Genomic DNA, 27,117 nt, shown 5'->3' on the forward strand with positions numbered 1-27,117 from the left:
CCAAGAGTCTGCATAAGTGACCATACATCAAGTAGTCCTCTTAAGACTGGAGCCTCTGGCCAACAAGTGGCCCCATCTGCTCATTTTTACGTACTCTTGGGCCATTGACCCAAGAGGTGCCCCACCGTGGGGTAAGGAATTCTGGAAATGTCTTGCCTCACAGTACAGCCTGAATGTAAATCACGGTAACAGATGTTTCTCCAGGTCCTATGGCTATGACACTGGAGCCAAGCAGGACATTCCTGTTCCCTTCCTAGTTCCAGATGTTACTGATAGTGACCAAGGCACTCCTGTCACTTCTCAGTATGCACAATCCTGGGCTCTTGAAAAAGGCGTTCCGTAGAACGTTCGCTTCCCCTGTAAGCCGCCGGCATTTTAATAGACCACCTCTTGCAGGTGGGATGTGAGTACACCTGTGCAAGTGTTGCTATTTAAAGTGCCTGCTCAGTGCTGAACTTAGACAAATGCTCACAATTCTTGCAGTAGTGCTCATACATTTGCAGTTAATAAAACCTCAGGAAGTTTGATATGTTTTCGACCTCCCAGCTCCCCTGCATCTTCCATTGGGGAGATGAATGAAGGCACTATTAAGTGGTCTCCTAAGTGTAAAGGTTTCAAAACATATTTGCAAATCTTTTGACCCTTATCTCATTGAGAGGGAAGTTCTGTGTCTCCCCCCCCCCCCCACCTTTCTAAAGTATATTTATTTGTGAGAGAGAGGGTGGGGAGCGACAAACGGTGGGGAGATAAAGAATCCCAAGTAGTCTCTGCATCAGCAGTGCAGAGCCTGGAGTGGGGCTCAAACTCATAAATCATGAGATGATCTAAGCCAAAATTAGGAGTTATACTTTCAACTGACTGAGCCATCCAGGCGCCTGTGTGTCCCTTTTGAATGTGGGCACATTTGTTACATGATGACCTGAGCCATGGTTGGATGCTTAACCAACTGAGCCACTCTGGTGCCCCTGTTAATTTCGTTTCTAAGAACTTTTTGTTTGTTTTTGTATTGTTCAGTGCTAATGTGTATAAGTTTATTTGCTATTAATATATTGATCTTGTATCCTGCAACCATGTTGCAATCATTGATTAGTTCTGATGTTTGTTGTCATGTTCCTAAGTATATTCTACATGGATGCTCCTGTCATCCTTAGACAGAGTTTTACCACTTTATTTCCAATCTGGATGACTTTTATTCCATTTTATTGCCTAATTTCCCTTTCTAGGACCTTCGGTTCGACATTAACCATAAGTGGTAAGAGTGGTGTAAGGGCATATACAAATGAAAAATAAGAGGCGTAATATTCTGCTAAAAATGAAGTGACATCCCTCCTTGTAGATTATTTTCTTTGTAAAGTTGTAAATTCTTTGCGCTCTTGAGAATGAACCACAAATCTTCTTAAATGTCTCTTGGCAGTTTTACAGCCTAGAATGTCTTTCCCAAGGACCTCAGAACCATCTGTTTGAAATGTAACAGGGAGCTGGCACTTCTGTCTCCCAGAGTCTGTGAGAGGGTAGAAGCCTAAACTTTGGTGGTCGGGGTCTTGATCCAAGTTGCAAAACTACCTCCTGTCATAAAGATAGGAGAAGCTTGTTTTTTTAACTTGTAAAACCAATAAACTAACACAGGTGGTCATCCAATTACCAGGCAAATTTAGGGCAAACAATGTGTGATAAAGGATGCTGTGAAGTCCTCCTACTTGAGAATTAGTTATTGTTTATTTTTGCAACATTTATGTGATGGGATGTATCTGCTTGGCTATAAAAAGGTGAGATTTCTTTCTGTCCTTGGATTGTCTTTGAGATATATCCCGCCATTCAATGATAAGATTGTTTTCTTTGTCTTCTGCCTGAGTGGCTAAGTTTTCTAGGTTCGGAGAAGATTTGTTTTAAATTAGATTTCCCTAACAATTTCGGCGATAAGAATGGTGATTCCTGACCACTCTAATGCTAAATCGGGTATGCTTTCTCATCAATGAATGTCTGAAAGGACGAACGAAATAAGAGAGGTATGACACTGTCGATGTTACAATATAAATAGAACACAGACTGTCTCTGGAAGAAATTCTGCAGGTGCATTTTGCAGTAGAAACTGCTAGGAGAGCCAATTCATCAGGGAAATGGAATTAATGAAAGAGGTGTGTATTTAGATTCTTAGAATTCATTTCGGATAAGCAGTGAGTCAAACTGTACTATCGGTGCCTCCTGCTTGTACCTTATTTGCTAAATCGGGCAGTTATACCCAAAGTCTCCTAAGCCTGAAGGCTGATTCCGAAGGAGGTGTCGCCAGGGTCGTAGGAAACTCAGCGCGCGCTTCCTGCTCGGGCGCAGGAGCCGCTCGGGGCCTTCTGCGCATGTGCGCTGCGCTCCTCCCGGTAGTTCTCGTCGCCGCCGTGGCATCGCGAGAAGACGGTCCCGGATGCTCTCGCGACTGAGGGCCTGGGGGCAGGCGGGGAGAACGTGGTAGGTGAGACCCGGGTGGCTGTGGTGGTTGTTGGTGACCCGTGGGACGGAGGCCCCGTGCGGGAGGGGCCGGTGACGGAGGAAACGGCTCGGTGCCTGAGCGCGGGGTGAGTCCTGCTCCGTCTGTATGCATCGAATGAGAACCAGCGCGTCCCCGCGCTTATTACCCAGCGAAGGTTCGTGTTGTCGTCTCCGAGGTGAAGGGTCGCCCGAGGCCTCGGTAAGACCGGCGGAAACTGGCCTGGGGGCGCTCGTGGGTGGTCGCTTCTCTCCTGGGGGGGGGGGGGACCTCGTTCTTCTTCACTCGGGTCCGTCTTCGTCCTCCCAGCCACCAGTGGTCAGTGTCCCGTTCCCATGGTAACCGCATAAAGTCCTGTGGGAGGTGACGGAAGCCCAGGTGGCGAACGAGTAGATGCGTTCTCTGCCTCATCCTCTGTCTCGCATCAAACCTGAGAGCGAGGCCGACGCAGTAGCTGCAGGAGACCTGACCTCTCCTGGGGAGTAATTTTCAAGTGAACGTGGCCTTGCATTGGGGGAATTCATTGTTGTTTCTGGAGAACCCGAATGATGGCGTCCAGGTCCCTCCGGCACCCTGCAGCCTTGCCTGTGCCCTCGGTAGCAGCGGTTTGCGTTTACAGAAGGTCTAGCTTGCGATTCAGGGTTATAGGAAGGGCCAACAGCTTTCGATCTTGGGTAAGGATTCTAACTGGCTATGCTCAGTTTTCCTGGAACAGGGCAGCCATTGTGAGGGAAGAAGGGGGCCCCCAAGAGCAGCAATCCCTCCTAGGACAGTCGGTCAGTTGGCCCCAGACCGCAGCAGAAATGCAGAGCGAATGTGGAAGGAGCAAAGACCCTTGCCAGGACCGCCGTCGTGTCGAGATCCTCGCAGCCTGGGTGACGGTGTTCGTTCTGGGCCAGCTTTCAGGAGGGACGGAAGCTGTGGCTGGGAGAGGAGGGTGAAGCAAAAGGAACGGAGAATACTTAACTGCTCGCGAGGGAGGTGTGGGGGCATCATGTGGAAGGAAGGGCTTGCCAGCCAAGTGGAAGGAAACCACCTCTTTCATCCCTTCCTTCTTTGCTCCTCCCCCAGATTCTGAGCCCTTCGCACAGGACAGCACAACTAGCCATGGGCTGAATGCTCCCTCTGTCCCGATCTGATAGAATCCGAGATGGTTCTGCAGGAGAGGCCTTTAGGTCTCAGTGACCACTCATAGTCACACATTTTGTGCTGGCAAAACCAAAAGCAGACATTGAGTCTCCTGATGGCCCTGGCAGGTGTTTTCTGCTTTGGCAACGGATAAGTCAGAACCAGTTTGTGGTGGTTGTTTTTAATCAAAAGATATGTTCAAGAACCTAAAACTGAGTTAAAGCAACCTCTTTTTTTTTTTTTTTTTCCCTTACGAAAAAAATCAGCCCTTAAAATTCGCTCCCTTTTTTCAGAACCTAGTGGGACTCTCTGGTGTGTAATGAAATTTACGACTTGAGGATTTTTTGCTCAGCATCAGTTTTCATGAAATCCCTATGTTCCATTCCTTGGCTTGTCTTAATTTGCTTAATTAGTGTATTGTGTTGTTTACCTTTCTCTGGGTTAGAGTGTACGTTGTTAGTAACTCAGTAAAAAAATTTATTTTTTATTTTTTTTTTGAAAAAAATTTTTTTTGAGAGAAAGCATGCGTGCACAACATGGGGAGGGGCAGAGAGGAAGAGAGAGAGAATCCCAAGCAGGCTCTGCACTGTCAACGCAGAGCCTGAAGCGGGGCTCGAACTCACGGACTGTGAGATCCATGACCTGAGCCAAAAATCAAGAGCTGGATGCTTAACCGACTGAGCCACCCAGGTGCCCCAACAAAATTTAAGTATTTTATCCTTAGTACGTCTCTACCCAACATGGGGCTCAAATCTACAACCTGAGATCAAGAGTCGCTGACCCCACCTACTGAGCCTCCAGGCACCCCGAAAACAAATGTTTTTACATTTAAAAACGAGTGAGTCCCAGCCCTCTGGAATTGTTCCTGGGCTGCTCCCTCCCTTCCTCTCGTCCTTTCTGTCCCTTCTCAAAGCATCTCCCCTTCAGAGTTGCTTTGCCAGCAGCTACGTGGAATTTTGTAGGCTGGTGGCATCTCTCATGATCCGTCTTTCCTTCTCAGCTGTGCCCTCCTGGCTATCCCTACTCTTCCAGGGCCAGCAGAAGATGATCACATCCCAGGTGAGTTGTTCATTTACTCACAGTTTTGCCTAACAGTGATTATGTGAGGTTTATACAATTTGTGTGAGGTTTATTATAAAATGTCTGTACCTTCATATGAAATAGTACAAATAAAAATGTTAACATCAGGGAAGATAGAGAGCACAAGTCCACAAGTTACAGTACATGGGCCAAATACAGCCTGCTGCCTCTTTCTCTATGGCCCACAAATTAAACAGAAACAAATCAAGAGTGATTTTTTTTTTGTGATATGAAATTCAGATTTAAGTGTCTCTGAAGTTCTATTGGGACATAGCTGCACTCATTTATTTGTGGCTGTGATTGCTTTCACATTACAGGGGTAGAGTTGAGTGATTGTGACAGAGATGGTATAGCTCGGCAAGCCTAAAATACTTACTAAGTGGCCATTTACGGAAAAGGTTTGCTGTTTGCTGACCTCTGATACAGTAGGGCAAAGATGCCCTGTAGATAAATGCACATCTTGAGATCTTACTGAGTTTTGAAACTGTAACATAAAAAAGTTTTTTGATAACCTTCATTTGGTGACATTGTGTCCCTTCCAGTGACAATCCTGCAATTACTAAAAAAGTGGTAGGAATAAAGTGAATAATTCTCATCCAATTCAGAGGAAAATTTGAGTTGCACATGAATTGTGCCAGCATTAGGACTCATGGTTGTTCAAAGAAGGAGCGAATTTGGACAGACCATTGATGATCTAGGATGGTCAGGAGGAGGAGGTAGGCTTTGTGAATGCCCTGGGGACTGGGCAGAATCTAAATTTTTGCAGAGTCTGGTGAGGGATTCCACTCTTTCAGTTGTGGTAAAATACACATGATGTGTAATTCACCCTTAAACCTTTTTAAAGTGTAGAATTGAGTTGCACTTAATACATTTACAATGTTGTACAACCATAACTGCCATCTCCTGTCGGAATAGCTTCATCACACCAGAAAGAAACCTCATACTTTTAATAAGTAGTGCCGTGACTTAATGAACAATTCCTCCCCAGTCTCCCCAGCCCCTAGCAACCACTAATCTACTTCCTGTTCGTGGATTTGTCTGTTCTGGATGTCTGATATAAATGGAATCATACAATGTGTAGTCTTCCATGTGTGACTTCTTTCACTTCCTTTAATGTTTTCAAGACCCACCCATGTTGTAGCATGTTATCATTACTTCATCTCCTTTTGTGACTGAGTGATATTCCCTTGTGTGTATACACCACCTTTTGTGTGTCCATCAATTGATGGGCATTTGGAGTGATTCCATGTTTGGCTATTGAGAATAGTGCTGCTGTGAGCATTCACGTACAAGCTTTTGTTGAAGACCTGTTTCACTTTCCTGGGAGTAAAATTGATGGCGCATTCTATGTTTAACATATTGTGAAACCGCCAAACTGTGTTCTGCAGCAAGGTCCCTTGCAAGTCCATGTGAATTTTAGGTTAGCCTTTCTATTTCTACAAAGAAACAAAACAAAACACGCACACACACACACACACACACACACACACACACAAAACACACAACACACAAAACAAAAACCCTAAAGCTGTTGAGAATTTGATAAGGATTGCATTGAATCTGTGTATCACTTTGGGGATGTTTTATAATCCGTGAATGTGAGGTGTTTTTCCATTTGCCTAGGTTCTTTCATTTCTTTCAGCAATATTTTATAGTTTTCAGTGTGCAAATCTTACAACCTCTTGCTTAAATTTATTCTTAAGTATTTTATTCTTTTAGATGCTGTTGTAAGTGGAATTGTTTTCTTTTTTTTTAATTTTTTTTTTTAACGTTTATTTATTTTGAGAGAGACAGAGACAGAACGCGAGTGGGTTAGGGGCAGAGAGAGAGGGAGACACAGAATCCGAAGCAGGCTCCAGGCTCCGAGCCATCAGCACAGAGCCCGACGCGGGGCTCCAACCCATGAGCTGTGAGATCATGACCTGAGCCGAAGTCGGACGCTCAACCGACTGAGCCACCCAGGCGCCCCAGTGGAATTGTTTTCTTAATGCAACTCTGATTAGTTTCTCTTTCAACTTAGTTGAAAGCAGATAACTGAAAACACTTGATTGTAAAAGGAGATATTATCCATTCTCACTCACCAGTCAGTCGTTCCATCCTCTGATATCCTGGAGGTTTTGCGGCATGGGGGTAATGCACCTTAGTGAGATTTTACATGTTCTTTGTGAATATATTTTTTAGTAAAGAACATGTGACTAGACATTTTTAGCCCAATATGAAATGCTATGTCTTTTATATTGGGAATTTAATGTTTCCTTTTTGTTGTACTTAGTGATACGTGGTTTTAACTCCTTCATCTTTCATTGCAATTTTATTGTCCACACCTTCTTCTTACATATTAAAAAAACTCCAATATATTGAGGTGAAATTCATATCGCAAAATTATTATTATTTTTTTTTGAGAGAGAGAGAGAGTGAAAGAGCAGGAGCATGCATGCCGGGAGAGGTAAGGAAAGAGGGAGGGAGAGAATCATAAGCAGACTCCACACCTAGCGTAGAGCCTGATGATGTGGAGCTCGATCTCAACCATGGTATGATCATGATGTGAGCTGAAATCAAGTAGGAGGCTCAACTGACTGAGCCACCCAGGTGCCCCCAAAACAAAATGATTTTAAAGCAACCAAGTCAAATCAGTACATTTAGTACACAGTGTTATGAAACCACTATCTTTATTGAGTTTCAAAATATTCCCATCATTTAAATAAAGCCCTTTACTCGTTAATAAGTTTCTCCCTGTTGTTCTATTCACCCAACCCCTGGCAACCAACAATTTGTGTTGTGTCTCTATGGGTTGATCTGTTGTGAATATTTATTACAAGTGGAGTCATTCAGCATATGGCCATTTGTGTCTGGCTTCTTTCACTTAGCATGTTTCCAGGGTGTGTCCCTGTTTAGTACATGTCAGTACATTATTAATTTTTCTTTTTTAATTGTGGCAAAATACAAATAACATAAAATTTACCATCTTAAACACTTTTAAGTGTACACTTAAGTGGTATTAAATACATTCATGTTGTTGTGTGTCTGGCACTACCATCCATCCCCATACTCTTTTCATCTTGTAAAACTGAAATTCTATACCTATTAAACAATAACTCCCCAATCTCCCCTACCTCTAGGTGCTGGAAACCACTGTTACAACTTCCTGTTTCTATAATTTTGACTACTCTGAGTACCTCGTATTAGTGAAATCCTGTAGTCTTTGTCCTTTTGTGACTGGCTCATTTCGCTTAGCATTACGTCCTCAAGATTCATCCATGTTGTAGCGTATTGCAGGTTTTTTTCCATTTTTAAGGCTGAGTAATATCCCATTGTACGTATATGCACATTCTGCTTGTCCATTCACCTGTCCATGGACACTTGAGTTGCTTCCATGTTTCCACTATTGTGAATAATGATGCTGCCGTGAACACGAGTGGTTGAGACATGTGGTTGAGACCTACTCTTGGGTATATACCTCGAAGGAAAATTGCTGGGCAGTAAGGTAATTCTAGTTTTAATTTTGAGGAAGCTCCATCCTGTTTTTACAATGGTTGTACCGCTTTACACTCTAAGCAGTCAGCAGCAGAGCATGGGAGTTCCATTTCCTCTCCATCCTTGCCAACAGTTGCTTTTTCTTTTTTTGGTAGTAGCAATCTTAATGGGTGTGAGGTGGGATCTTACTGTACCTTTGACTTGTATTTCCTTAATAATTCATGATGTTTACTGTATTTTCTGTGTTTATTGGCCATGTGTATATCCTCATTGGAGAAATATCTGTTCAGGTCCATTGCCCATTTTTGAATTAGGTTGTTTGGTTTTTTTTTGTTGTTGCTGAATTTTAGGAGTTCTCTTTATATTCTGGATATTAATCTCTTATCAGATATATGAATTATAAATATTTTCTCCTGTTCTGTCGATTAACTTTTAACTCTGTGGATAGTATCTTTTGATGTGAACATTACAATTTTCATGACAAGTGTGTCCGTTTCTTCTTTGTTACCCATGCCTTTGATGTCATATCCAGGAAGTCATTGCCAAATCCGGTGTTGTGTATCTTTTGTACTATGTTTTCTTCTAAGTTTTATTGTTTTAGAACTTAAATTTAGGTACTTGATGTGAGTTGATTTTTGTCTATGGTGTTAGGTTAAGGGTCCAACTTTATTCTTTTACATGTGGCTATCCAGTGTTTCTAGTGCCATTTGATAAAAAGATGTCATTTTCGCATTGAGTGGTCTTGACAGCCTTGTCAAAAATCATTTGACAAGACGTGTGAGTGTTTATTTCTGGACTCTTTTTTCTATTCCATTGGTCTTATTTGTCCCTTTTTATGCTGGTACCATCCTGTTTTGATTGCTGTGGCTTTGTACTAAGTTTTGAAATCAGGAAGTGTAAGTCTTCTGGTTTTGTTGTTTTTCAGGATTGTTGTGGATAGTCTGGTTTCTTTGAATTTTAGGATGGGTTTTTTTAATTTCTGCAAAAAACGTCATTGGGATTTTGCTAAGGATTTCATTGAAACTGTACATCACTTTGAGTAGTATTGACATTTTAACAACAAGTTGTCTAATCCATGAACATGGGATGTGTTTCCATTTATTAATTCCTTCTTTAATGCCTTCAGCACTATTTTGTGGTTTTTATTGTGTAGATCTTTTACATCTGTAGTTACATTAATTCCTAAGATTTTGTTTGATGCTTTGGTAAGTGGAATTGGTTTTGTAATTTCCGTTTCAGATCGTTCATTGTACCTATATAGAAATGCAACTCAATTTTGTGTGTTGATGTATCTTGCTACTTTGCTGAATTCATTTAGTTGATGTAGCAGCTTTTTTTGTGGAGTCTTTAGGTTTTTCTACATGTAATATTATTTCATTTGCACAGATGCTTTTCCTTTTTCCTTTCTAATTTAGATGCTTTTTATTTCTTTTTCTTGTCTAATGCTCTGACTAGAACATCCAGTCCTGTGTTGAAGACAAGTGGCGAAAGCAAGCATCCTGACCCTGCTCCTGATCTGAGAGGAATGGCTTTCTGCCTTTTCACCACTGAGAATAATTTTTCGTGTGTGTGTGTGTGTGTGTGTGTGTGTGTGTGTGTTATATTTTTGGCTTTTGTTAAGTGGGGGTAGTTCCTTTCTATTCCTATTTTGTTGACTGCTGATACCATGAAAGATGGTGGGATTTTGTCAGATGCCTTTTCTGCATCACTTGAGATTGTCTTGTGGGGTTTTTTTTCCTTCATTGTATTGATGTGGTGTATTGTATTAATCAATTTTTGTATGTTGAACCATCCTTGCATTCCAGGAATGGACCTACTTGGTCATGGTGTATAATAATCCTTTTTTAAAAATTAAATTAAATTAAATTAAATTAAATTAAATTTTATTAGTTTTTTAGACAGTGAGCGTGGACGTGAGCAGGGATGGGGCAGAGGAAAAGGGAAAGACAGACTCTTAGACAGGCTCCATGCCCAGTGTGGAGTATGACAAAGGGCTCAATTTCATGTCCATGTGATCATGACCTAAACCAAAATCAAGAGTGGGTTGCTCAACTGTCTAAGGCACCCAAGTGCCCCTATTTTATTTTATTTTTTAAAGGAAACATAATTAACATACAATTTTATATTAGCATAAGGTATACAACATACTGATTCAACAATTGTATACATTAGTGCTTACCACAATAAGTGTAGTCACCAGCTGTTGCCATATGTTATTACAATATTACTTACTTTATTTGCTGTTCTATACTTTTCATCTCCATGATTTATTTAATAACCGGAAGGTTGTAACTCTTAATCCTCTTTCTCTGTTTCACCCATCTACCTACACCTTCCCTTAGCAACTACCAGTTGTTCTCAGTATTTATGGGTCTCTTTTTTGTTTCTTTGTTCATTTGTTTTGTTTTTTAGATTCCACATGGAGTGAAATCATGTGGTATTTTTCTTTTTCTGTCTGACTTCTTTCACATAGCATAATACGTTTTAGGTCCATCCATTTTGTCACAGATGCCAAGATCTCATTCTTTTTAATGCTTATGTAATATTCCATTGTGTGTGTGTATGTGTGTGTGTATATATATGTACATATATGTATGTATATATGTATGCGTATATATATACACATATATGTATACACATATATATGCACATATATGTATACATATATATATATGTATATGTATATATATATATATATATATACACTAAATCTTCTCTAGTCCTTCATCTATCAATGATTCTTCCTTCATTCTTCCTTCCTTGTCTATTCCTTCATCTATCAGGGTTCTTCCATATCTTGGGTATTGTAAATAATATTGCAGTAAACATAGGAGTGTATGTGTCTTTTCAAATTAAGTGTTTTTTTTTTTCTTTTGGCTAAATGCACAGTAGTGGAACTACTGGGTCATATGGTATTTCTATTTTTCTGTTTTTGAGGAGCATCCATACTGTTTTCCACAGTGATTGCACCAGTTCCATTCCCACCAAAAATTCACATTTTTCTCCACATCCTTGCCAACATTTGTTATTTCTTTTTGATACTAGCCATTCTGACAGGTGTGAGGTGATATCATTGTGGTTTTGATTTGCATTTCTGATGATGAGTGATGTTGAGCATCTTTTCCTGTGTCTGAGAGAGAGAGGGTTAGAGAGAGCAGGAGTAGGGGAGGGGCAGAGAGAGAGGGAGACACAGAACCTGAAGCAGGCTCTAGGCTCGGAGCTGTCAGCACAAAGCTCAATGTGGGACTTGAACCCACGAACCATGAGATTGTGATCTGAGCCAAAGTTGGATGCTTAACTGACTAAGCCACCCAGGCGCTCCTGTATGTCTGCTTTTATAAGTTCTTCATATGTTTTGGATATTAACCTCTTTATTGGATATATCATTTGCAGATATTTCCTCCCATTCACTGGGTTGCCTTTTTGTTTTGTTGATAGTTTTCTTTATGCAAAATCTTTTTATTTTGGTGTAGTTGCAACAGTTTATTTTTGCTGTTACTTCCCTTGCCTCATGAGACATATCTAGAAAAGTGTTTCTGTGGCCAATGTCAAAGAAGTTACTGGGTGTAAGTGTCTTCCAGGAGTTTTATGATTTCAGGGCTGACATTTAGGTCTAATCCCTTTTGAGTTTCTTTTTTGTGTATAGTGTAAGGAAGTGGTCCAGTTTAATTCTTTTGCATGTAGCTGTCCAGTTTTCCCGGCACCATTTATTGAAGAGACTGTCTTTTTCACAAAGTTTATTCTTGCTTCCTCTGTCATAGATTAATTGACCATATAGGTATTGGTTTACTTCTGAGGTCTCGATTCTGTTCCATTGATTTTTGTGTCTAGTTTGGTGCCAGTACCATATGTTTTGATTACTATAGCTCTGTGATATGTAATAATCCTTTTACTATACTGCTGAATTCTGTTTGGAAATATTTTGTTGAGGACTTTTTACATCCATGTTCATAAAAGATATTGTAGTTTCCTTGTTCTCTTGAAGACAGTTTTTTAAACTAGAAAAGGATTCACCCATTTCCCGCCCCCCCCAAGTTGTTCTCTGTATGAGCTTGTTTTTTGTTTTTGTTTTTTTAAGATTCCACATGTAAGAGAGATCACATGGTACTTACTTGTCTTTCTCTTTCTGACTTATTTCACTTAGCATTATGCCATAAAGTCCATCCATGTTGTTGCAAATGGCAAGGTTTCATTCTTTTTTATGGCTGAATCATATTCCGTTGTATATACATACCACAATTTCTTTATGCATTCATCCATCAGTGGACAGTTAGGTTGTGTCCGTATCTTGGATATTGTAAATAGTGCTGCTGTAGTCATGGGGGTGTATGTATCATTTTCAGTTAATGTTTTTATCTTGGGGGGGTGTGGGTAACTACTGAGAAGCGTAATGGCTGAATCATATGGTAGTTCTACTTTTAATTGTCTGGAGAGCCTCCATACTGTTTTCCATAGCACCAGTTTACATTCCGACGCATAGTGCCCAGCATTCCCTTTTGTCTGCATCCTTGTTAACACTTGTTCCTCCTTGTGTTTTTGGTAGCCATTCTAACAGGTAGGAGGTAATATCATTGTGGTTTTGATTTGCCTCTCCCTAATGATGAATGATGTTGAGCATCTTTTTTATGGACCTGTATGTCTTCTCTGAACAATGTGTATTCATATTTTTTTTGCAAGTGAGTTATGTGAGTTCTTTATACATTTTGAATATTAGTCCCTTATGAGATACAGGACTCAGGAATATTTTCTGTGTTCAGTAGGTTTCCTTTCTATTTTTGTTGATGATTTTCTTTGGTGTGCAAAACATTTTAGTTATGATGTACTCCTATTTATTTCTTCTTGTGTTGTTTTTTTGCTTTTGGAGTCAAACCTAAAACCATTGCCAAGACCTATGTCAAGGAGCTTATTATTAGCACCTCTGTTGTTTTTTTTTTAGGAGTTTTATACGGTTACATGTTTTCCTGTTTTCTTTGTATGCCTTGTGATTTTTTGATTAAACATTGGGCATTTGAATTTAATAATGTGGTAGCTTGGAAATCAGATTCTCCCCAGTCTGCAATGTTTGCTGTATTTTCTTACTGTTTTTGTTTCTTCTTATTTATTGTTTGATGGTGGTAGGCTCTCTTTGTGCCAAGGATCAGCCTGATGTATAAACGTAATGTCTTCTTAGGTGTGGATTCTTTAATTCCTGTGGCAGGTATGTCTTTGCAGGTTTCCTTGTGAGAATATCTTCTTTGAGATCAGAAAGAGTATTTTATTCCACTTGGAATTGTCAGGACCAGGGCAGTTCCAAGTACATGTGTGCACTCAGATCTTTTGCATTAAAGAATAAATTGAGATATTGACTAGGAAGATGGCGGCATAGGAGGACGCTGGGCTCACCACGTGTCCTGCTGATCACTTAGATTCCACCTACACCTGCCTAAATAATCCAGAAAACTGCCAGAGGATTAGCAGAATGGAGTCTCCGGAGCCAAGAGCAGATGAGAGGCCCACGGAAGAGGGCCAGAAAGGCATGGCAGGAGATCTTCAATGTGGTGAAGAGAAAAAATATGCAGCTGAGAATCCTTTATCCAGCAAGTCTGTCATTTAGAATAGAAGGAGAGATAAAGGTCTTCCCAAACAAACAAAAACTGAAGGAATTCGTTACCACTAAACCAGCCCTACAAGGGATCCTAAGGGGGATCCTGTGAGACAAAGTACCAGAGACATCACTACAAGCATCAATCATACAGACATCAAAATGACTCTAAACCTGTATCTTTCTATAATAACCCTGAATGTAAATGGATTAAATGCGCCAACCAAAAGACATAGGGTATCAGAATGGATAAAAAAAACAAGACCCATCTATTTGCTGTCCACAAGAGACTCATTTTAGACCTGAGGACACCTTTAGATTGAGAGTGAGGGGATGGAGAACTATTTATCATGCTACTGGAAGCCAAAAGAAAGCTGGAGTAGCATACTTACATCAGACAAACTAGACTTTAAATTAAAGGCTATAACAAGAGATGAAGAAGGGCATTATATAATAATTACAGGGTCTATCCATCAGGAAGAGCTAACAGTTATAAATGTCTATGCGCCGAATATGGGAGCTCCCAAATATATAAAACAATTACTCATAAACGTAAGCAACCTTATTGATAAGAATGTGGTAATTGCAGGGGACTTTAACACTCCACTTACAGAAATGGATAGATCATCTAGACACACGGTCAATAAAGAAACAAGGGCCCTGAATGATACATTGGATTAGATGGACTTGACAGATATATTTAGAACTCTGCATCCCAAAGCAACAGAATATATACTTTCTTCTCGAGTGCACACAGAACATTCTCCAAGATAGATCATATACTGGGTCACAAAACAGCCCTTCATAAGTATATAAGAATTGAAATTATACCATGCATACTTTCAGACCACAATGCTATGAAGCTTGAAATCAACCACAGGAACAAGTCTGGAAAACCTCCAAAAGCATGGAGGTTAAAGAACACCCTGCTAAAGAATGAGTGGGTCAACCAGGCAATTAGAGAAGAAATAAAAAAATATGTGGAAACAAATGAAAATGAAAATACAACAATCCAAACGCTTTGGGATGCAGCGAAGGCAGTCCTGAGAGGAAAATACATTGCAATCCAGGCCTATCTCAAGAAACAAGAAAAATCCCAAATACAAAATCTAACAGCACACCTAAAGGAAATAGAAGCAGAACAGCAAAGGCAGCCTAAACCCAGCAGAAGAAGAGAAATAATAAAGTTCAGAGCAGAAATAAACAATATAGAATCTAAAAAAACTGTAGAGCAGATCAACGAAACCAAGAGTTGGTTTTTTTGAAAAAATAAACAAAATTGACAAACCTCTAGCCAGGCTTCTCAAAAAGAAAAGGGAGATGATCCAAATAGATAAAATCATGAATGAAAATGGAATTATTACAACCAATCCCTCAGAGATACAAACAATTATCAGGGAATACTATGAAAAATTATATGCCAACAAATTGGACAACCTGGAAGAAATGAACAAATTCCTAAACACGCACACTCTTCCAAAACTCAATCAGGAGGAAATAGAAAGCTTGAACAGACCCATAATCAGTGAAGAAATTGAATCGGTTATCAAAAATCTCCCAACAAATAAGAGTCCAGGACCAGATGGCTTCCCAGGGGAGTTCTACCAGACGTTTAAAGCAGAGATAATACCTATCCTTCTCAAGCTGTTCCAAGAAATAGACAGGGAAGGAAAACTTCCAGACTCATTCTATGAAGCCAATATTACTTTGATTCCCAAACCAGACAGAGAGCCAGTAAAAAAAGAGAACTACAGGCCAATATCCCTGATGAATATGGATGCAAAAATTCTCAATAAGATACTAGCAAATCGAATTCAACAGCATATAAAAAGAATTATTCACCATGATCAAGTGGGATTCATTCCTGGGATGCAGGGCTGGTTCAACATTCGCAAATCAATCAACGTGATACATCACATTAATAAAAGAAAAGATAAGAACCATATGATCCTGTCAATCGATGCAGAAAAGGCCTTTGACAAAATCCAGCACCCTTTCTTAATAAAAACCCTTGAGAAAGTCGGGATAGAAGGAACATACTTAAACATCATAAAAGCCATTTATGAAAAGCCCACAGCTAACATCATCCTCAATGGGGAAAAACAGAGAGCTTTTTCCCTGAGATCAGGAACACGACAGGGATGCCCACTCTCACCGCTGTTGTTTAACATAGTGTTGGAAGTTCTAGCATCAGCAATCAGACAACAAAAGGAAATCAAAGGCATCAAAATTGGCAAAGATGAAGTCAAGCTTTCACTTTTTGCAGATGACATGATACTATACATGAAAAATCCGATAGACTCCACCAAAAGTCTGCTAGAACTGATACATGAATTTAGCAAAGTTGCAGGATACAAAATCAATGTACAGAAATCAGTTGCATTCTTATACACTAACAATGAAGCAACAGAAAGACAAAGAAACTGATCCCATTCACAATTGCACCAAGAAGCATAAAATACCTAGGAATAATTCTAACCAAAGATGTAAAAGATCTGTATGCTGAAAACTATAGAAAGCTTATGAAGGTAATTGAAGAAGATATAAAGAAATGGAAAGACATTCCCTGCTCATGGATTGGAAGAATAAATATTGTCAAAATGTCAATAGTACCCAAATGTATCTACACATTCAAGGCAATCCCAATCAAAATTGCACCAGCATTCTTCTCGAAACTAGAACAAGCCATCCTAAAATTCATATGGAACCACAAAAGGCCCCGAATAGCCAAAGTAATTTTGAAGAAGACGACCAAAGCAGGAGGCATCACAATCCCAGACTTTAGCCTCTACTACAAAGCTGTAGTCATCAAGACAGCATGGTATTGGCACAAAAACAGACACATAGACCAATGGAATAGAATAGAAACCCCAGAACTAGACCCACAAACGTATGGCCAACTAATCTTTGACAAAGCAGGAAAGAACATCCAATGGAAAAAAGACAGTCTCTTTAACAAATGGTGCTGGGAGAACTGGACAGCAACATGCAGAAGGTTGAAACTAGACCACTTTCTCACTCACACCATTCACAAAAATAAACTCAAAATGGATAAAGGACCTTAATGTGAGACAGGAAACCATCAAAACCTTAGAGGAGAAAGCAGGAAAAGACCTCTCTGACCTCAGCCGTAGCAATCTCTTACTCGACACATCCCCAAAGGCAAGGGAATTAAAAGCAAAAATGAATTACTGGGACGTTATGAAGATAAAAAGCTTCTGCACAGCAAAGGAAACAACCAACAAAACTAAAAGGCAACCAACGGAATGGGAAAAGATGTTTGCAAATGACATATCGGACAAAGGGCTAGTATCCAAAATCTATAAAGAGCTCACCAAACTCCACACCCGTAAAACAAATAACCCAGTGGAGAAATGGGCAGAAAACATGAATAGACACTTCTCTAAAGAAGACATCCGGATGGCCAACAGGCACATGAAAAGATGCTCAACGTCGCTCCTCATCAGGGAAATACAAATCAAAACCACACTCAGATATCACCTCACGCCAGTCAGAGTGGCCAAAATGAACAAATCAGGAGACTATAGCTGCTGGAGAGGATGTGGAGAAACGGGAACCCTCTTGAACTGTTGTTGGGAATGCAAATTGGTGCAGCCACTCTGGAAAACAGTGTGGAGGTTCCTCAGAAAATTAAAAATAGACCTACCCTATGACCCAGCAATAGCACTGCTAGGAATTTATCCAAGGGATACAGGAGTACTGATGCATAGGGGCACTTGTACCCCGATGTTTATAGCAGCACTCTCAACAATAGCCAAATGATGGAAAGAGCCTAAATGTCCATCAACTGATGAATGGATAAAGAAATTAAGAAATTGTGGTTTATATACACAATGGAGTACTACAGGGGAATGAGAAAGAACGAAATATGGCCCTTTGTAGCAACGTGGATGGAACTGGAGAGTGTGATGCTAAGTGAAATAAGCCATACAGAGAAAGACAGTTACCATATGTTTTCACTCTTATGTGGATCCTGAGAAACTTGACAGAAACCCATGGGGGAGGGGAAGGAAAAAAAAAAAAAAGAGGTTAGAGTGGGAGAGAGCCAAAGCATGAGAGACTCTTAAAACCTGAGAACAAACTGAGGGTTGATGGGGGATGGGAGGGAGGGGAGGGTGGGTGATGGGTATTGGGGAGGGCACCTTTTGGGATGAGCACTGGGTGTTGTATGGAATCCATTTTGACAATAAATTTCATATATTGAAAAAAAATAAAATAAAATAAAAAAGAGTAAATTGATTCGTCAGTGGTATTGCTACTCTAATCTCTTTTTTACTCGCAAAGTCTAACACAAAACAAGGTATATATATATATAGTAGAGGTTAGTAACATCTGGTCAGTTTTCAGCAGCAAAACATGTAAGAATTTGTCTTTGAACATCTTTTTTTTTTTTTTTTTTTTTTTTTTTTTCATATTTCCTGATTCTGACTACTTTAGACTGAGCACAATGTGCTTTTGCAGGGATTATTGTCATTCGGGGATGTGACTGTGGGCTTCACTGAGGAGGAGTGGCAGCGCCTGGACCCTGCTCAGAGGACCCTGTACAGGGACGTGATGCTGGAGAACTACAGCCACCTTGTCGCAGTGGGTAGGTAGTGCTTGTTTCTCAGGCAGGCCTCCAGTATGTGTGCCTGTTTTGTATTTACAGAAACCTGTAGAGTTTTTGCAGACTACAATAATATTTAGCTTTGGAATTTGGAGGCCAAGGATGGTTTATCCCTTTTGGTTGTCACAAGGAATTTGTTTCCCTGTGTCCCATAACAGGGATTAAATTAAATTTTTTTTTATTGTGCAGTTTTTGAGTTATACTGTCGTCCACCTTGAGAAGTCCTGAAACTCATCCAGTTTGTCCCACGTGATACGATTCTTATTCACAGGGTTATCCATTCCTAAACCAGAAGTGATCCTCAAGTTGGAGCAAGGAGAGGAGCCATGGATATTAGAGTCCCCAGGCCAGAGTGACCCAGGTGAGTCCGTCAGTGTGAGTCAGTTGGAGTGTAGGAGGAAATCAGATGATAAAGCATTCGTTGAGAGCTTAAGGTCATTGGAATGGTCTTTGAAGTGGTCTTCAGGAATCACTTTTTCGAGGCTCTGATGAGCCTTTGGAAGTGGCATGTTGACTTGACTCAAATATTCAGTGTCCCTGAATCACCCAGAATCTCCCAGTGTCACTTCTGTGTACGAAAGGAATAATTATATTGAATTAAGTGCACACATCTTAAGATATACTCTCTATATATGCTATATATGTGTATGTGGACCATATGTATGTTCTGTGTGTGTGTATATATAATATCTGGCTTCTTTGGTTCAGTATTATGTCTTTGAGAAACATTCATGTTGTGTGTATGATTAGTTTATTGCTGTATATTGCTGTGTAGCATTCCATTGTGACTATCCCAGAGTTTATCTCTTTATTTTTATACTACATATTAAGGATACATATTCGTTTTGAAACCTATTTGGTTTGAGTTTTAAAGTATTTAAGCATCGATATAAATAGTCTTGTGTGTGTCTTTTTGAGGAAAAATTGTTTTTAAATCTTTGAAATCATATCCTATATATCTATATTTATATCTATCTATTTATATATTAAACGTTCATTCATTTATTTTGAGAGAGAGAGAGCATTCATGTGAGCAGGGGAGGGGCAGAGAGAGAGAGAGGGAGAGAGAGAATCCTCAGCAGGCTGCATGCTGTCAGCACAGAGCCCAACATGAGGCTCGATTTCACATGTCATGGTCTCACAGGTCATGAACTCACATGACCTGAGCTGAAAGCAAGAGTTGAATGCTCACTGGACTCAGCCACCCAGGCACCCCTAAACTCTTAATGTCTGTTACATATGTGACCAGAAACAGGCTTGCTGGGTACAAGGTAGCTACATATTTAGCTTTATCAGCGTTTTTTAAACAGTTTTCCAAAGTGGTTGTACTACGTCATATTGCTACTAGCAATGTGTGAGAGTTTTAATTGCAGTTCATCATTCACTTGGTATTGTCAGCCTAATTAATTTGCTATTCTAGTTATTGTGTTGTGCTATCTTGTTCGGTTTTAATTCCCATTTCTCTGCTGACTCATGATGTTGTGCATCCTTTCATATGTTTGTTGGCTTTTTGGATTTCCTTTAGCAAAGTAACTGTTGACATCTTTTGTCAATATTATTTTATTGGGTTATTGGTCTTACTGAATTCTAGAATTTTTAAAATATATTTTGAATATAAATTTTTGGCAGATGTATGTAGTTATTGAAATCTTTTCTGAGTTATGTCTTGTCTTAGTCTCTTGATGACTTCTGAATACGGTTACAAAGACTGTCCTTTCCCCTGCTGAATTGTGGTTTTATCTTTGTCATTTAGTGAGTGACCATATATTTGTGGTTTTCTTTCTGGACTTCTGATTTGTTCTACTGGCTGATTTGTCCTTCTTTACGACAATACCACTGCTTTTTATTTTTATAACTTAATTATAAGTTATGACATCTGGCAATATTAGCCTTCTGGGTTGGCTATTTTTTTTTAATTAAAAAAAAATTTTTTTTTGAATTTATTTATTGTTGAGAGAGCACGAGCAAGGTGGGGCAGAGAGAGAGAGGGAGAGAGAGACTGTCTCTCTAGACAGAATCTGAAGCAGGCTCCAGGCTCTGAGCTGTCAGCATAGAGCCCGATCAGGGCCCAAACCCACGAATGGTGAGATCATGACCTCAGCAGAAGTCGGATGCTTAACCGACAGAGCCACTCAAACACTCCTGTGTTGGCTATTTTCTTCAGGGTTCCTTGGCTATAACATGAATACAGAAAGTTGCCAAGAACATATTTTTGGCTTTAGTTTTATTTATTTATGTATTTATTTATTTTTATTTATTTTGAGTTATATAGAGACAGCACAAATAGGGGAGGGGCAGAGGGAGAGGAGATCTTATTCCAAGCAGACTCTGCGCTGCCAGTGCAGAGCCCGACCTGGGGCTTGAACTCACAGAACTGTGAGATCATGACCTGAGCTGACACCCAAGAGTCAGACACTTAACTGACTCAGCCACCCAGACGCACCCATTGTTTTTTAGTTTTCTATTAGATTTATGTATTTAATTTTTAAGAACATCTTTTTTTTTTAATGCTTTTTTTTGTTTGTTTGAGAGAGAGAGAGTGCCCGTGCTAGTTGGGGAGGGACAGAGAGACAAAGAGACACAGAATCTGAAGCAGGCTCCAGGCTCTGAGCTGTCAGCACAGAGCCTGACACAGTTCGAACTCACAAACTGTGGGATCATGACTTGAGCTGAAGTCAGACATTTAACCAACTGAGCCACCCAGGTGCCCCAAGAACATGTTTAGTCTACAAAATATATTAAAATAATTTTTGTGATGCCAGATATTATGGATAATGCATTGCTACTATGAGCTTTTGCATTTTCATATACATGTTAAAAGCACCTTGTCAATTTGTACAAGTACACACACACTCCCTACATCTACCTTTTTAGGGCTTCTATTGGGATTGCATTGCTCATTTTGGAGAAAATTGATATGTTCATAATACTGAGTTTTCCAATCCATGTCCATGGTATGACTCTATTTAACTCTTCTTTAATTTCTGTCTGGTTTTTTAGTTTTCAGTTTAGTAGTTTTTCCCATCCTTCATTAAATATATTCTTTGTTTTTTTAAGTTTTATTTGTTTAAGTAGTCTTTACACCAAGTGTGGGGCTTGAGCTTACAACCCCAAGATCAAGAGTCACATGCTCCTCTGACTGAGCCAGTCAGGTGCCCTTTAGTAAATATATTCTTAAATATTTTTATGTTTTCTTATACTATTTTCATTTTTAACCTTATGCTATTCATACTATTTTATTCTCCAGTTGTTTAATGCTAACATATAGAAAAACAGTTGATACTTGCACCCTGGCTTTGTATCCTGCAACTTTGCTAAATTTACTGATTTTGGTAGTTATATAGATTTTTAAAAATTTCATAGGTAAACAATTGTGTTCTCTAGGAATAAAGACAAGTTTACTTCTTCTTCCTAATGTTTATACATTTTTTTTTTCTTAGCCTGTTGTACTGGTTGAGAATGCCAGTGATGTGATGTATAGAAGTGATGAAGGTGAACATTTTTGTCTTGTTCTTGACTTCAGGGAGAAACTGTTGGGTGTATTATTATTAATTTTGACTTTAGCTGAAGGATTTCTATAAATGTCGTTTATCATTTTGAAGAAGTTCTATTCCTAATTTGCTAGGAGATTTTTTTTTTTTTAGATCATGACTGAGTATTGAATTTTGTCAAATGCTTTTTCTGCATGTATTGAGATAGTCATACTTATTTCATATTTATTATGTTAATATGGTGAGTGATCTTGATTGATTTTCAAATGTTAAACCAACCTGATATGTTTGAAATACATTCATCTTCATCATAATGTATTTTGCTGTTATAATCACTGAGTTTGGCTTTTCACTATTTTGTATAGGATTTCATGTGTGCGTGTGTTCATGAGAGCTGTTATCCTGTAATTGTCCTCATCGTAATCTTTTCAGGTTTTGGGTTGAAGACTGTACTACCTTCATAAGATGAGTTGGGCGGTGTTTCATACTTTTCTATGTATGATATTATGTGAGATTATGTTATTTTTTTTTAATGTTTGAAAGGTTTCACCTATGAAGCCATTGGGTCTGAAGTTATCTCTTGGTGGAGATTGTAAATTTCAGACTGTTAAATTTTTAGTATTTGTCTTTGTTAATTTTATCATAAATACAATATACAAGTATTGGTACGAGTATCTGGATTAGAGCAGATGAATTATTATTTATGTAAAGCAAAGTAACAATTTTGTGGTTCTGGTGTACCTTGATTTCTTACTCTCGGAGCAATAAGAAAAACCAGGGGTCTTGCACATACATGCAGAATCTGTATTTTGGGTGCAGAACACCGATAAAATGAATTTGGGTGCTTGCATAGAGGAGAGAGGTAGTTGTCCCCCTACCCTTTTTAAAGGAGAGAGGGGAACCTTTGCTCCCTTAGAAAGGAGTCCAAGTTCACACTCTAATCCTTTGAACTATGAGTAAATTTCTTCAGGGAAAAAGATGGTCATTATCTCCAGCTATGTGTGTATGTATGTATGTATGTATGTACTTTTTAAGTTCATTTATTGATTTTGAGAGGCAGGGGAGGTGCAGAGAGGGAGGATCCCAAGCAGTCTCCACGCTGCCAGCGCAGAGCCCCACATGGGACTCCAACTCATGAACCATGAGATCATGACCTGAGCCAAAGCTGCGAGTTGGACGTTTAACTGACTGAGCCACCCAGGCGCCCCTGTCTCCAGCTGTATACCCAGGATGGCATCAGGGTCCCAGGTCCAGCATGCCCACTGAACTGTAAATGTCTCTAGAGTGTGTCCCTATCTCATTAGTCATTAATTACTTTCCAAGCTTCATTCTTGCACCTTAAGCTCCAAGTTTTATTGAGATTTGCTCAAAAAGTCCTTACTGTTCAGTAACATAAAATTTATTTTCTCTACAGTCCCACAGTACCATTCGTTTTATTTCTGACTTCTGGCCAGTTTTTCTGTGTACGTGCCATTCTTCATTTTGTTTTAGTTTTGAAACAGGTTTGTATGCTGAAAGCTAGATGCTCTTCACGTTTTTCCATTCACCTTTTACCTGGCCCGAGGTGGTAAACCAGGTGCGGCAGCATTTATTGATATTTTGTACAGACTGTGCCTTGGTCTGTGTGGAAGAAGTCTGTGGCACGCTCTGTGGTCCATACAGCCGTGGCCAGCCAGTTAAAACTGACTTGAATGCCTTCCAGGCTGAGGCAGGGTCATGAAGCATTTCAGCTCAAGGCAGGAAAAGATTCTGTCCCTCTTTCTAACAGAACACCTGCACTGTAGGTGACACTGCTCACAGAGTGCATGTCTGGGGTCTGTTCAGCACCAGGTGTTTGCTCACATACTTGAGTGTTTCTGATAACCACCCCTGGGTGCAGATCACACTTCAGTTTCACGTTAATGCCACACACACACACACACACACACACACACACACACACACACACAATCTCAGAGGGTATACTGGGAAATAAAAATTTTGCAGTTGTTAGCACCACCTGCCCCCGCTGCCTCCATCGTGGCTTCTCACTGTCTGGTAAGCTTTAGACCCCCACCCCAGTACCAGTCTAAATATTTGGTTTTGTCTTCTTTTCAGGCAGTCAGTTCCAAACAGTCCTGCTTGTCCATGACGCCATTTCGTCCATCCCCTTCTCTGTGGTATGCATGGTACCCACAGGTGCTCCGAGCTGCTGTCTTGTGACACCAAGCAGGGATGGGGGAAGCAGCTGCCAATTTCACTGCCAGGGATTCGCTGCAGTTTGTAGTTGGGTTGAAGAGCGCGGGCAGCAGTTAGCGGGAGCAGCAGAGGCATTGGTCCTCTGGGAGGAGAACTCCGAGAGCAGGTCTGACAGCCCTGTCCCCATGCTGCTATAAAGGTTCGCTTTCCAGGTGCCAGAGAGTTTGCTTTCCTTCCGTCATTACAAAGTCTGCGTGTCTTATTGGAAACTGCAGCCTCACAGTCTTTCCAGCCATCCTCCACTCTTAGCCAGACCTTGCATCTGGAAGGGCCAGGCACAAGGGAGACCACAGCCCTGTAACAGAAGCGTTTTCATACAACTTAGAATTAATTCTGATGCTTGAAACTATTTTTTGGCTGTGTTCTGGCCTGGAGTCGCTGTCAGGGAAAAGAGATCCATCATGCGCACGTGAACGGTCAGGGTGAGATGTTGAATTTGCAAAAGAGGTCCGTGTACTACCCGCCCCCACATTCACCCTTTTTCCCCTAATCGTATCCAGGAAATAGCCTGGAGACCATCCCTTTTGAGGACAGCTGCATTTAATAGACTGCTTTGCTAAGGTGTGTGTGCCAAGAAAGAGGTGAGGGAAATAGACTCATTCTTGCTCATTATTGAAAAGTCACAGTAGTGAGATATCCTCTAAAGGAGTTTAAAATTGAGATCGATTCCCTGTCCCAGAATGGATGCTCCCTACCCCCCACCTTGCACCTTCCACAGGAACATGAGCTAAGAACACAGTCAGCTCCTGTAGTCTGGGTGGTGCAGGCCCCGGCACCAGAAGTAGCCCTCTCCACGATTCTGCCAGGATTCACCGTGTTTCCACAGCCCACAGTGCCTCAGGGTGGCTTTCAACATTGTCATGGTCAGAGTCCTGCCACTACACAGAGGGACCACACCTGCTTTCACACCTGCCTGGCAGAGCTGAAGGACACAGCAGAGCAGCAGCTAGGAGAAAGCTCTGTGACTCCATCAAGGCCTTTCTTGCTGGGTTTTATTTTAAAAAGTCTTTTTTGGGGGTGCCTGGGTGTCTCTGTTGAATGTTCAACTTAGGCTCAGGTCATGATCTCGTGGTTCAAGAGTTTGAGCCCCGCTTCGGGCTCTGTGCTGACAACTCAAAGCCTGGAGCCTGCTTCGGATTCTGTCTCCCTCTCTCTGTGCCCCTCCCCCACTTGCAAGTGCGTTCTCTCTCTCTCTCTCAAAAATAAATAAACATTAAAAAAATGAATAAAATAGAAAGTCTTTTTCACCTTGCCAGTGGTAGATTCCAAGTTGATCCACTCAAAAATGGGTTCAGCAGGCTAGAGACCCATCATCACTCTCCAGTAAATCAGGCATCACATTTTAACAAGAGCTCATTAGCAAGTTCAAAATGATTTTTCCAAAAGGCAGCTAGCTCCCAAAGTGTCTCTCTGTCTGGACAGGCCCTCCCTTGTTCTGTTCTCCTTCTGCGCACAGCCCTCCCTTAGGCAGATCATCAGTCTTGCAGACTTGTTCTGTCTCCAGTACTGTAAGATTCTACACATGGACACTAAATCCTCACCCACAGACACTTCTTCCCTTGATAGGGACAACTGTCTCTGGGACTTACACCAAATTGTTTTCTGCCACATCTTTGGACGTAGTAGCCACAAGACAATACAGAGCTGTTTTTAAAAATTCCCCCTTTTTTTGCTTAGTGCAAAATTCGCACCTACTCCTAGAAGCTAAATTCAGCGTTGGGTGTTGTCTGGGGCAGAGCTGGGGCTGCAGGGCTGCCATGGAAATCTTTTTAGGAACCTCCCCCCCCACCGCCGCCTTTTAAAAGTTCTTCTTTGATCCACGGTTCATGGGTTGCTTAGAAGGGAGTTGCTTCTAAAATCATTCTTTTGTAGTTATCCTTCAGGTCTTGAGTTCTGGTTTAATACAGAGAAGATTCTTTGTGTGATTTCAGTGGCTTGAAAGTTGTTGATGTTGTCTGTTTGTACTTGAGAAGGATATATGTTCTACAATTGTTTCGTGTAGTGTTTTATAATGGTCTTCTCGTCTTCAGGTCTTCTGTATCCTGATTGTCTTTTGTCAGCCACTCTGTCAGTTACTAAGTAAGGTGTTTTAAAATCTCCAAGTATGATATTTCTTGAAGCTGTATTATTAGGCAGACAGAAATTTACGATTGTTATGTCTCACCTTTTAATGGACTCTTGAACCACTATGTGGTGCTTGTCTCCGTATACGCAGTGATGCTCTTCCTTCGAGTCCATTTCTGGTATTAACATCGCCACACCAGCTTTCTTTTCTTTAGAGTTTGTAGGATATATTCTGTTTCATCCTTTACTGCCAGCCTTACCACACTCTAGTTGTTATTAAATCTAGTCTGACATTTTAAATTTCTTGTTTAGACTGTTCAGTCCATTTATGTTTACTGGTATAATTGGGCTTAAGCCTGCAGCCCTATTTCGTGTCTTTATGTACCATTTCTTCTTTCTTCTGTTATTTCTCCTTTCACAACTCCTTTTGGGTTTTTTAATTATTACTTTCTTTTGCCTCTATTAGCTTTTTATAGTTATATAGTCTTTTATATAGACTAGTTATATAGTCTTTTAAAAAATTATTAGCCTTTTAGGGGTTACACTGTATGTAACAATATGCATTCTGTTAGGGCAGAACTGGAGAGACGAGTGAATGCCGGCTGCGTGGAGATGTTCAGTCGTGGGAGCTGTATGAGAGCTTCTTGCTCATGAGTGCAAATAAACCAGAGGTGTGGGCTCGTGGCTGAATCCTGGGGCACCATGAGGTTTAGAAGTGATGACGATGAGGACTGAGCAGCGGGGACGGTGGGGGAGTCTGTGAGGATGGAGTAAATTTGAGAGAAGGTGATACTCTGGAGGCCAGAGAAGAATTTCAAGGAGAAGTAAAGGACCTCAGGCTTGAAGACAGAAACATAAAGTTGGCATTTTAACCTTGACTTCTTAGAAACAGGAAGAGCTAAGACCTGCCAGTCAAACTCCACTTTGAAAGAACAAACAGAAAGCTTAACTGTCA

General features: G+C 40.4%; 1 protein-coding gene across 3 annotated transcripts in view; it reads left to right on the forward strand.

Moving 5' to 3' along the window:
* Positions 1-1,108: 1,108 nt before the first annotated feature.
* The window catches only part of LOC125147520 (zinc finger protein 37A-like), a 35,438-nt gene continuing 9,429 nt past the window's right edge, over positions 1,109-27,117 (forward strand). The window contains exons 1-3 of one of the 3 annotated variants that reach the window (XM_047824596.1): positions 1,109-2,680; positions 18,225-18,351; positions 18,641-18,730. In XM_047824596.1, the coding sequence (XP_047680552.1) occupies positions 2,588-2,680; positions 18,225-18,351; positions 18,641-18,730 (310 nt within the window). In that variant the 5' untranslated portion in view covers positions 1,109-2,587. The remainder of the gene's footprint in view (positions 2,681-18,224; positions 18,352-18,640; positions 18,731-27,117) is intronic. The other 2 variants (XM_047824595.1, XM_047824594.1) reach the window with 2 other exon arrangements.

The sequence above is a fragment of the Prionailurus viverrinus genome, chromosome D2 (assembly GCF_022837055.1).
Source record: "Prionailurus viverrinus isolate Anna chromosome D2, UM_Priviv_1.0, whole genome shotgun sequence".
NCBI lineage: Eukaryota > Metazoa > Chordata > Mammalia > Carnivora > Felidae > Prionailurus > Prionailurus viverrinus.